The sequence below is a fragment of the Ranitomeya imitator genome, chromosome 1 (assembly GCF_032444005.1).
Source record: "Ranitomeya imitator isolate aRanImi1 chromosome 1, aRanImi1.pri, whole genome shotgun sequence".
Lineage (NCBI taxonomy): Eukaryota > Metazoa > Chordata > Amphibia > Anura > Dendrobatidae > Ranitomeya > Ranitomeya imitator.
In genome coordinates, this window is record NC_091282.1 from 100,601,479 (window position 1) to 100,614,031 (window position 12,553).

At 42.2% G+C, this 12,553-nt stretch overlaps 1 protein-coding gene across 3 annotated transcripts in view; it reads left to right on the forward strand.

The window, feature by feature from the left end:
* Positions 1–7,540, forward strand: part of IPO11 (importin 11) — a 628,234-nt gene extending 620,694 nt beyond the window's left edge. For all 3 annotated transcript variants that reach the window (XM_069749262.1, XM_069749270.1, XM_069749278.1), the window contains one exon: positions 7,256–7,540. In XM_069749262.1, coding sequence (XP_069605363.1) covers positions 7,256–7,420 — 165 coding nt within the window. In that variant the 3' untranslated portion in view covers positions 7,421–7,540. The remainder of the gene's footprint in view (positions 1–7,255) is intronic.
* The last annotated feature ends 5,013 nt before the right edge of the window (positions 7,541–12,553 follow it).

A 12,553-nucleotide genomic window follows, 5' to 3' on the forward strand; every position in this document is an offset into this window, starting at 1 on the left:
CTCCAAACTGCCATTTTTAGATCTCTCCACAGGTGTTCTATGGGATTCAGGTCTGGACTCATTGCTGGCCACCTTAGAAGTCTCCAGTGCTTTCTCTCAAACCATTTTCTAGTGCTTTTTGAAGTGTGTTTTGGGTCATTGTCCTGCTGGAAGACCCATGACCTCTGAGGGAGACCCAGCTTTCTCATACTGGGCCCTACATTATGCTGCAAAATTTGTTGGTAGTCTTCAGACTTCATAATGCCATGCACACGGTCAAGCAGTCCAGTGCCAGAGGCAGCAAAGCAACCCCAAAACATCAGGGAACCTCCGCCATGTTTGACTGTAGGGACTGTGTTCTTTTCTTTGAATGTCTCTTTTTTTTCTCCTGTGAACTCTATGTTGATGCCTTTGCCCAAAAAGCTCTACTTTTGTCCCATCTGACCAGAGAACATTCTTCCAAAACGTTTTAGGCTTTTTCAGGTAAGTTTTGGCAAACTCCAGCCTGTTTTTTTATGTCTCGGGGTAAGAAGTGGGGTTTTCCTGGATCTCCTACCATACAGTCCCTTTTCATTCAGACGCCGATGGATAGTACGGGTTGACACTGTTGTACCCTCGGACTGCAGGGCAGCTTGAACTTGTTTGGATGTTAGTCGAGGTTCTTTATCCAACATCCGCACAATCTTGCGTTGAAATCTCTTTTGTCAATTTTTCTTTTCCAACCACATCTAGGGAGGTTAGCCACAATGCCATGGGCTTTAAACTTCTTGATGACACTGCACACGGTAGACACAGGAACATTCAGGTCTTTGGAGATGGACTTGTAGCCTTGAGATTGCTCATGCTTCCTCACAATTTGGTTTCTCAAGTCCTCAGACAGTTCTTTGGTCTTCTTTCTTTTCTCCATGCTCAATGTGGTACACACAAGGACACAGGACATAGGTTGAGTCAACTATAATCCATGTCAACTGGCTGCAAGTGTGATTTAGTTATGGCCAACACCTGTTAGGTGCCACAGGTAAGTTACAGGTGCTGTTAATTACACAAATTAGAGAAACATCACATGATTTTTCGAACAGTGCCAATACATTTGTCCACCCCCTTTTTATGTTTGGTGTGGAATTATATCCAATTTGGCTTTAGGACAATTCTTTTTGTGTTTTTTCATTTAAGACAAATTAAATGAAGATAATAATACCAAATAATTTGTGTTTGCAATCATTTTCAGGAAGAAAATGAGTATTATCTGACAGAATTGCAGGGGCGTCAATACTTTTGGCCATGACTGTGTATATATATATATATATATATATATATATATATTACTGTATATATTATATATATATATATATATATATATATATATATATATAATTGTCTAAGGGTTTTTCCGTCTGTCTGTCTGTCTGTCTGTCCTGGAAATCCCGGCTCTCTGATTGGTCGAGGCCGCCAGGCCTCGACCAATCAGAGACGGGCACAGCATCGACGTAGAAATACCGCGTCTCTGATTGGTCGAGGCCGCCGATGATGTCATAAAGGACGTAAACATCTCACGTTTATGATTCAGCGACAGGCACAGTATCGACGTAGATGTCATAAATGGTTGCCATGGCGACGATGATGTCATAAAGGTTGCCTCGACCAATCAGCGACGGGCACAGTCTGCCGCGAATTCTGGAATCATCATTGTCCATATACTACGGGGACATGCATATTCTAGAATACCCGATGCGTTAGAATCGGGCCACAATCTAGTATATATATATATATATATATATATATATATATCCATATATCCATATATACATTATATACACTGAATATTGACATACTAATCCAACAAGTTGTGTAATTATGGAAGTCTCAGGATGGATATACTCATTAATTCTATGCAAATGATGAGAAGATTGAATCATCATTTTCAGAACATCTTAATTTATTCAGTATCAAGTATAAGCATCATGCACAGAAATGCAAGCAGTTAATCAATTTGACTGCCATCAATGAGGTTATTACTGGTTGTATAAGGAATATTCTGCCACACTGAATGAACCTGCACAATTCATCAAAATCCGCTTCTTGCAGATCCTTTTGTAATTGCTAATCAATGACGTCCCAGATGTAACATAGTAACATAGTAACATAGTTAGTAAGGCCGAAAAAAGACATTTGTCCATCCAGTTCAGCCTATATTCCATCATAATAAATACCCAGATCTACGTCCTTCTACAGAACCTAATAATTGTATGATACAATATTGTTCTGCTCCAGGAAGACATCCAGGCCTCTCTTGAACCCCTCGACTGAGTTCGCCATCACCACCTCCTCAGGCAAGCAATTCCAGATTCTCACTGCCCTAACAGTAAAGAATCCTCTTCTATGTTGGTGGAAAAACCTTCTCTCCTCCAGACGCAAAGAATGCCCCCTTGTGCCCGTCACCTTCCTTGGTATAAACAGATCCTCAGCGAGATATTTGTATTGTCCCCTTATATACTTATACATGGTTATTAGATCGCCCCTCAGTCGTCTTTTTTCTAGACTAAATAATCCTAATTTCGCTAATCTATCTGGGTATTGTAGTTCTCCCATCCCCTTTATTAATTTTGTTGCCCTCCTTTGTACTCTCTCTAGTTCCATTATATCCTTCCTGAGCACCGGTGCCCAAAACTGGACACAGTACTCCATGTGCGGTCTAACTAGGGATTTGTACAGAGGCAGTATAATGCTCTCATCATGTGTATCCAGACCTCTTTTAATGCACCCCATGATCCTGTTTGCCTTGGCAGCTGCTGCCTGGCACTGGCTGCTCCAGGTAAGTTTATCATTAACTAGGATCCCCAAGTCCTTCTCCCTGTCAGATTTACCCAGTGGTTTCCCGTTCAGTGTGTAATGGTGATATTGATTCCTTCTTCCCATGTGTATAACCTTACATTTATCATTGTTAAACCTCATCTGCCACCTTTCAGCCCAAGTTTCCAACTTATCCAGATCCATCTGTAGCAGAATACTATCTTCTCTTGTATTAACTGCTTTACATAGTTTTGTATCATCTGCAAATATCGATATTTTACTGTGTAAACCTTCTACCAGATCATTAATGAATATGTTGAAGAGAACAGGTCCCAATACTGACCCCTGCGGTACCCCACTGGTCACTTCGACCCAGTTAGAGACTATACCATTTATAACCACCCTCTGCTTTCTATCACTAAGCCAGTTACTAACCCATTTACACACATTTTCCCCCAGACCAAGCATTCTCATTTTGTGTACCAACCTCTTGTGCGGCACGGTATCAAACGCTTTGGAAAAATCGAGATATACCACGTCCAATGACTCACCGTGGTCCAGTCTATAGCTTACCTCTTCATAAAAACTGATTAGATTGGTTTGACAGGAGCGATTTCTCATAAACCCATGCTGATATGGAGTTAAACAGTTATTCTCATTGAGATAATCCAGAATAACATCCCTCAGAAACCCTTCAAATATTTTACCAACAATAGAGGTTAGACTTACTGGCCTATAATTTCCAGGTTCACTTTTAGAGCCCTTTTTGAATATTGGCACCACATTTGCTATGCGCCAGTCCTGCGGAACAGACCCTGTTGCTATAGAGTCACTAAAAATAAGAAATAATGGTTTATCTATTACATTACTTAGTTCTCTTAGTACTCGTGGGTGTATGCCATCCGGACCCGGAGATTTATCTATTTTAATCTTATTTAGCCGGTTTCGCACCTCTTCTTGGGTTAGATTGGTGACCCTTAATATAGGGTTTTCATTGTTTCTTGGGATTTCACCTAGCATTTCATTTTCCACCGTGAATACCGTGGAGAAGAAGGTGTTTAATATGTTAGCTTTTTCCTCGTCATCTACAACCATTCTTTCCTCACTATTTTTTAAGGGGCCTACATTTTCAGTTTTTATTCTTTTACTATTGATATAGTTGAAGAACAGTTTGGGATTAGTTTTACTCTCCTTAGCAATGTGCTTCTCTGTTTCCTTTTTGGCAGCTTTAATTAGTTTTTTAGATAAAGTATTTTTCTCCCTATAGTTTTTTAGAGCTTCAATGGTGCCATCCTGCTTTAGTAGTGCAAATGCTTTCTTTTTACTGTTAATTGCCTGTCTTACTTCTTTGTTTAGCCACATTGGGTTTTTCCTATTTCTAGTCCTTTTATTCCCACAAGGTATAAACCGCTTACACTGCCTATTTAGGATGTTCTTAAACATTTCCCATTTATTATCTGTATTCTCATTTCTGAGGATATTGTCCCAGTCTACCAGATTAAGGGCATCTCTAAGCTGTTCAAACTTTGCCTTCCTAAAGTTCAATGTTTTTGTGACTCCCTGACAAGTCCCCCTAGTGAAAGACAGGTGAAACTGCACAATATTGTGGTCGCTATTTCCTAAATGCCCAACCACCTGCAGATTTGTTATTCTGTCAGGTCTATTAGATAGTATTAGGTCTAAAAGTGCTGCTCCTCTGGTTGGATTCTGCACCAATTGTGAAAGATAATTTTTCTTGGTTATTAGCAGAAACCTGTTGCCTTTATGGGTTTCACAGGTTTCTGTTTCCCAGTTAATATCCGGGTAGTTAAAGTCCCCCATAACCAGGACCTCATTATGGGTTGCAGCTTCATCTATCTGCTTTAGAAGTAGACTTTCCATGGTTTCTGTTATATTTGGGGGTTTGTAACAGACCCCAATGAGAATTTTGTTACCATTTTTCCCTCCATGAATTTCGACCCATATGGACTCGACATCCTCATTCCCTTCGCTAATATCCTCCCTTAAAGTGGACTTTAGACAAGACTTTACATAGAGACAAACCCCTCCTCCTCTCCGATTTTTACGATCCTTTCTAAACAGACTGTAACCCTGTAAGTTAACTGCCCAGTCATGGCTTTCATCTAACCATGTCTCGGTTATTCCCACTATGTCAAAGTTACCTGTAGATATTTCTGCTTCTAGTTCTTCCATCTTGTTTGTCAGGCTTCTGGCGTTTGCGAGCATGCAGTTTAGAGGATTTTGTTTTGTTCCAATCTCCTCACTGTGGATTGTTTTAGAAATGTTCTTACCTCCCTTCTGAGTATGTTTTCCTGGGTCGTCTTTGTTCGAGTCTAATGTTTTTCTTCTATGGGAAGCAATCTGGAGACACTGTAACCTACTGTAACACATAGTAACACAGAACTGATCAATAAAAGTATCTGTTATTGCAATCTAAGGGCCTTTAACACGAAACGATGATTACCAGAATGAACATTAGTTTACCATCTTTGCCCAGTGTAAACTGCTCCCAATGAAATGATGAAACACTTGTCTCTCGCTGATCACATCTTTAGTGTCAGCATTAAAATGATCATTGGCCGTTTGTCAAACCCTTTGTGTAAAGGTGACCAACTTCACTGACCAACTTCACAACGATATCGCTAGCGATCCGTGACGTTGCAGCGTCCTGGATAGCGATATCGTTGTGTTTGACACGCAGCAGCGATCTGGATCCTGCTGTGACATCGTTGGTCGGAGCAGAAAGGCCAGAACTTTATTTCGTCGCTGGATTTATTTCGCGCAGGGCCGCGCTTAGTAACCCGATGTTTACCCTGGTTACCATTGTAAATATAAAAAAAAAAAACACTTCATACTTACATTCCGGTGTCTGTCGCGTCCCTCGGCGTTCTGCTTCCCTGCACTGTCAGCGCCGGCCAGCCGTAAAGCAGATTACAGCGGTGACGTCATCGCTGTGCTTTACGGCCGGCGCTCACAGTGCAGGAAGCAGAACGCCGGGGGACAGACACCAGAATGTAAGTATGTAGTGTTTGTTTGTTTTTACATTAGCACTGGTAACCAGGGTAAACATCGGGTTACTAAACGCGGCCCTGCGCTTAGTAACCCGATGTTTACCCTAGTTACCAGGGGACTTCGCATAGTTGGTCGCTGGAGAGCTGTCTGTGTGACAGCTCTCCAGCGACCACACAGTGACGCTGCATCGATCGGGATCGTTATCTAGATCGCTGCAGCGTCGCTAAATGTGACGGTACCTTTAGTCTTGAAGGGCATCAGACTGTCGCACAAACGTTCCCCCTCCATGATCTATGTTACGTGTATCGAGCGCCAATAGTCTTTCTGTATTGTTAAAATGAGATCATTGGGATAATTTATTAGTCCGTCTAAAAGGATCCAAAATCACTAATGAGCAGTAAACTAAAAAATTAAATGCCCTCTGTTCTTGAGAATAAAGGATACTTTTAATAAGAAGTAAATTGCAAAGTTGCTTGTTTTTACAAATATTGTATTCATTTAAGAACTTTATAGGGAACCTGTCACCCCCAAAATCGAAGGTGAGTTAAGCCCACCAGCATCAGGGGCTTATCTACAGCATTCTGAAATGCTGTAGATAAGCCCCCAATGTATCCTGAAAGATGAGAAAAAGAGGTTAGATTATACTCACCCAGGGGTGGTCCCGGTCTGGTCCGATGGGCGTCGCGGTCCGATCCGGCACCTTCTATCTTCATCAGATGACGTCCTCTTGTCTTCACTTCATGCTGCGGCTCCGGTGCAGGCATATTGATTTGCCCTGTTGAGGGCAGAGCAAATTACTGCAGTGTGCAGGCGCCGGGCCTCTCTGACCTTTCGTGGCACCTGCGCACTGCAGTACTTTGCTCTGCCCTCAACAGGGCGGACAAAGTATGCCTGCGCCACAGCATGAAGACAAGAAGATGACGTCATCCTATGAAGATTGGAGACCCCGGACCGCGACGCCCTTCGGACCCGGACCAGAATGCTGTAGATAAGCCCCTGATGCTGGTGGGCTTAGCTCACTTTCGATTTTGGGGGTGGCAGGTTCCCTTTAAGCATATACACTGGAGGCCATTAAGAAAGCGAGAATGGGGGCCAAGATTGGCCAAATGGTCCCGTCTGTGTTATTATAGCTACAAAGTTGAAATGGGCAATTGGATTGTAGCCAAAAATGAATGGGTTTTTCAGGGATTAAACAATTAATTTGAACTCAAAATTGCCATAAATTATCAGCCATTTTTCTGTTGAAGTCCCATTGTGGCTAGAATTTAGTACCTGCTTCATGATCTTGTGCGCACGGATAGACAACCAAGGCAGTGGGTTCACACCAGACTGGCAATGGTGGTTATGCTTTTACTCATAGCTCTTGGCTGCAGTGTGATACATCATTTATGCTCGACGAGGAGATGAGTTTGTCGAAGTGTTTTGTTGTCACTGTATAATAATGCAGATTTCTCTCTGTTCTGTCCATTCCTAGATTGCTTTGAGAGACCCTGTCCATTCCATATCCCTCCAGCAGTTTGTCTATGAGAAACTCAATGCACAGCAGCAATTACTGGGAGATGAAGGATTCCGGTCACTGATGGAAACGGTGGATACCGAAATAGTGAAGCAGCTGCAGGAGTTTTTACAGCGATTCTGAAAATTTCCAAATATTATTTGTTACAAAGTCATACAAGGGATTTCTTTAGTAAAGACAACATTTTGCAAAATTATTTTTGTTTCATTAACTGGAGAAATAAACATTGTGATAAGACTGTGATATTACCTTGTGTATGAATGTGAATATACTTATTTTTTTAAGTTAGTTTCCAATAAAGTTTTATATATAATACAGGAAAAATATATCTTTATACAATGTTAGCCGATAGGTAGAAAAATATTAAAACTTGAGAATCTTGTGGTGCCTGGGGCCAACACCAGAGAGAGCCTAGGAGTTGACTGCATACTGGTATACATTACACTCATTAAGAACAAATGTAATAGGCTCCTTCTAGTGGTGGCAGTAAGAGGACAGGATGTTATGTGTTTTACATCTATATGTAGAAATCATAGATCCAGAATTAGATTAAGAAATGGATTTCCACCACCATTTGGTACTAGAAAAATGATACAAGGTAGAAATCGGAACAGGATTACAATGGTCGAATGGCTCATTCTAAAGAGCTCGCTGATACAGGCATAGTCCTGAAAATGGAGTCACACCTGGAACAAGTCAGTTCATTTCTTCCCTAAATAGTCCAATACCTGTGAGTGATATTATTAAGTGGCAGGAACTGCATCAACTCAACCATAAAAAAGCTAAAATGTAAAATTGCAAAGCCGGGTCGGGTCACAAAGTGTTGGTGAGCAGAGGGCATAAAAGTAACCAACGGTCTGCCAACTCCATAACTGCAGAGTCCAAACCTCCTTTGATAATAACACTAGCACAATCACTGCGTGCCCACCAGGAGCTTCATGGCCGAGCAGCTGCAGTCATACATCACCAAGCACAATGCTGAGTGTTCAACAGAGTGGTGTAAAGCCAGCTTTGTGTGATCAGTTTGGGGAAGACCCATTTCTGTTCCCCAATACTGTGCCCAGTGCACTAGGTCAATAAAGACATGGGTGAGAGAGTTTGGTGGAAGAACATGCCTGGATCTCAACCCTGCCCCAGATCTTTGGGATGGACTAAAATGTACTTTCCTCCAACATCAGTCTGGCCTCACAACCGCTGTTGTGAATGAAGGAGCAAAAATTCCCACAGACACAAAATCTCTATATTAATACAGTTATGTGAAAACTTTTTTGCCCCCTTTCTGATTTCCTATTTCTAAAAACAAAATTATGACTTTGGAATGGCCTAGTCAAAGTCCTGACCTTAATCCGATTGAGATGCTGTGGCATGACCTTAAAAAGGCGGTTCATGCTCGGAAACCCTCTAATGTGGCTGAATTACAACAATTCTGCAAAGTTGAGAGGGCCAAAATTCCTCCAGAGCCTTGTAGAAGACTCATTTCCAGTTATCGCAAACATCTGATTGCAGTGGTTGCTGCTAAGGGTGGCCCAACCAGTTAGGTTTAGGGGGCAATCACTTTGTCACACAGGGCCCTGTAGGTTTGGATTTCTTTTTCCCTTAATAATAAAGACTTTTATTTAAAAACAGCATTTTGTGTTTACTTGTGTTATCTTTGTCTAATATTTAAATTTGTTTGGTGATCTGAAAAATTTATGTGTGACAAACATGAAAAAGGATAGGAAATGAGGAAGGGAGCAAAGACATTTTAACACAACTGTATAGATCTAGAATGAGATGTCTTAAAAGCTCCTGTAGGTGTAACGTGTAGCTGTCCCAATACTTTGCCCATTTAGTGTACAAGAAATATAAAAAGATGGCAATGTTTTACATTAAAATTGGTTTTGAAGACCTTAAAGGGAACCTGTCACCCCCAAAATCGAAGGTGAGCTAAGGCCACCGGCATCAGGGGCTTATCTACAGCATTCTGTAATGCTGTAGATAAGCCACCCAATATCCTGAAAGATGCGAAAAAGAGGTTAGATTATACTCACCAAGGGGCGGTCCCACTGCAGTCCGGTCTGGGGCCTCCCATCTTCTTACGATGACGTCCTCTTCTTGTCTTCACGCTGCGGCTCCGGCGCAGGCATACTTTGCCCTGTTGAGGGCAGAGCAAAGTACCACAGTGCGCAGGCGCCGGGAAAGGTCAAGGAGGCCCAGCGCCTGCGCACTGCAGTACTTTGCTCTGCCCTCAACAGGGCAGACAAAGTGCGCCGGAGCCACAGCGTGAAGACAAGAAGAGGAAGATGGGGGGCCCTGGACCGCGACGGACCGCCCGCCCAGATCAGTATAATCTAACCTCTTTTTCTCATCTTTCAGGATACATCGAGGGCTTATCTACAGCATTGCAGAATGCTGTAGATAAGCCCCTGGTGCCGGTGGGCTTAGCTCACCATCGATTTTGGGCGTGACAGGTTCCCTTTAAAGAGGAACGTTTCATTTTTAAAATAGCAACTAGAAGAGATGAGAGAATATATTAGAGTGGAATTTAATTGTACTTGAATTTTAAAAAATACAAATTCACCAAAATGAAAACCGGGAAAGAAATTGTTCCGACTCCTATGTGTAATGAAAATATTCCCTCAGGTGTAGCCTCCTAAAGTAATTTTCCATGTCGCTGCAGAGTTAAGTTTCATCCAAGACTTTAAGAGGACATGACGAGAGTCCTCTAAAAAGAAAAATCAAGTTCCACTTTTTGGGGTTTGTAAGATGAGAGATTGATGACACAGATGTCTGTGTCAGTGGTTATGCCATAGTTGTAATAATTGTCAGGTTTTGGCTTTGTTTTGTATCTGTTTGCGCCTCAATTCAAGATTCAATGCAGTCTATGTAGTTTTTTTCCTTGTTATGAACAGAAGAGTCTGTACTTTGTAATTGTGCTGCTGTAATTTTTGTTCTGTGCTTTCTGTGTGTTCCTTCGTGTTTTAAACCTCCCTTGGAGTTGATGGTCTTGATTCTTCATTCAAAAGTTGGTTCTTTAGACTCTCAGATGTCCTATGATGCAGGTTTTGTGCTTAAAGAGTATTGCATGTATGTAGGATTGGATTAGTAAGACAGAGTCCTTTTTGAATTTGATTCACTTTTTGCATTCAGATAAGAAAAAAATATTGCTGTCCAATTGTGCACTTTTCCTCAGAATAGACTTTTGTTCCATAAAGATACTATACATTCTGGTATCCTCCATTTTGTTACAGGAAAAATATATCTTTGTACTGTTAGCTAGTATAAAAATAATCAAACTTGAGAGTCTTCATTGGTTGATAAATTTTAATGGTTAACTGAAAAGGTAACAAGTAGCAACTTTCCAGACTACTCCGATCTCTCCATCAGGCCTAGTATAAGACAATATCTGAAGAGTCACGTATTTAAACACAGCATAACATAGAATAGTGCAATAAAAAGACAAGTGACACAGAATAATCAATTTCGGAAGGGGAGAAACAGCCGTGGCAAGAAGTGGAGCAGACTGCTAGCAACGCCAGAACTCACGTCCACTTTCAAACCTCAGAGGTTACTGTGCGTCATATGGTCGTGTTGACAGAAGTCTAGGAGTTCCATTGCACAAGGGCGGAAAGAAAAGAACCAGAACACAAGCATTAGGGCGGCCAGAGAGGGGAGTATTAGTTATTTTTAACCAATACTTGAAGTCCGGTTCTCTTCTTTCCATCGTCGGACATGCTGCATCTCTGGCCTCTTTATTATAGTCCTGGACTTTCAAATGCATCCAGGCCGGAGTTTACTGTGTGTCATAAGGTTACAATGACTAGTCAGCCTCATGACATGCAGTGAGCTTGGGCCCGGAGGCAGCCGGGAGCCTAGTTTATACTGAAGGAAGGGGGATCTCGACAGTCAAGAAGAGATTACATTCGACACCTCAACCTGGACACAACTTTCATTTGGATAAGTATATAGACTCCTGAAGACAATTAGTAAACTCCACCATCCTGGACAAATATAGAAGACAACTTTCCGACATCAGTACCCAGGAGAGGAGGACCATACAATCTTTTAAAGCCAGTAAAAAAAATCATTAAAACTGCAGGCAATAGTTATGATGAACTACATGAAGGACTCAAAGACTACACAAAATTGGGGTCTGACCCCTACACAGGACTACTACAAAGAACTATAGAAGTTGGTCACTTGTCAACCTGACAAGTCTATAATTGATGATGACCTGACACCAGAGAGTCCATGAATAGACATTCTATATGCTTCACAAATCTGGAAATCCAGAAGGACCAATGATTACATGTGTTGGTACCCCTAGTGAGCAAGTATCTGGTTGGGTAGAGGTTGTTCTTAAACCCTTGGTAAAGGATACACCCAGCTACATTCAGGATGCAACTGACCTATTGAATAAACAAGTAGCAATTAGTGATGAGCGAATATACTCGTTACTCGAGCATGCTCGGGGGTCCTCCGAGTATTTTTTAGTGCTCGGAGATTTAGTTTTTCTAGCCGCAGCTGAATGATTTACATCTGTTAGCCAGCATAAGTACATGTGGGGATGCCCTAGCAACCAGGCAACCTCCACATGTACTTATGCTGGCTAACAGATGTAAATCATTCAGCTGCGGCAAGAAAAACTGAATCTCCGAGCACTAAAAAATACTCGGAGGACCTCCGAGCATGCTCGAGTAACGAGTATATTCGCTCATCACTAGTAGCAATAGGTCTTTTTTACCAAAAGGAACCATTCTTACCACCATGGATGTGGAATCTTTGTATTCTAATATCCCACACCAGGATGGATTAAATGCCTGCAAAATCTTCATTAAAATAGAGGAATTGAGTCTGATTGTTACAAAATTCATCCTCACACACAATTACTTTGCATTTAATCAGGGGCGGATTATCAGAGGGTCAATATGGGCGGTAGCCCAGGGCCCAGTAGTCTGGGGGGGCCCTGGGCTACCGCACAGATTGACCCTCCACTAATTGTCTGAATGCCCGCCGGCATTTGTGTGCCCCCGGACCCGGTGGGCAGAGAGAGGGGGCCCGCATTGGTTGGGAGGTGCGTGTATCAGCCGGTCAGCTGAGAGCTCTGAGTCCCTGCACCAGGCCTGCACAGCAGCACACCACATAATGGCTGCTCTGTGCACAGGACCTGTGATGAGGTCACAGGATGGGAGGAGTCAGGGGTCACATGATCGGGAGGAGGACCTCCGTGTACAGGACTTTGCTGGTTGCCATGGCGCCGCAGGAAGGTAAGGCAGC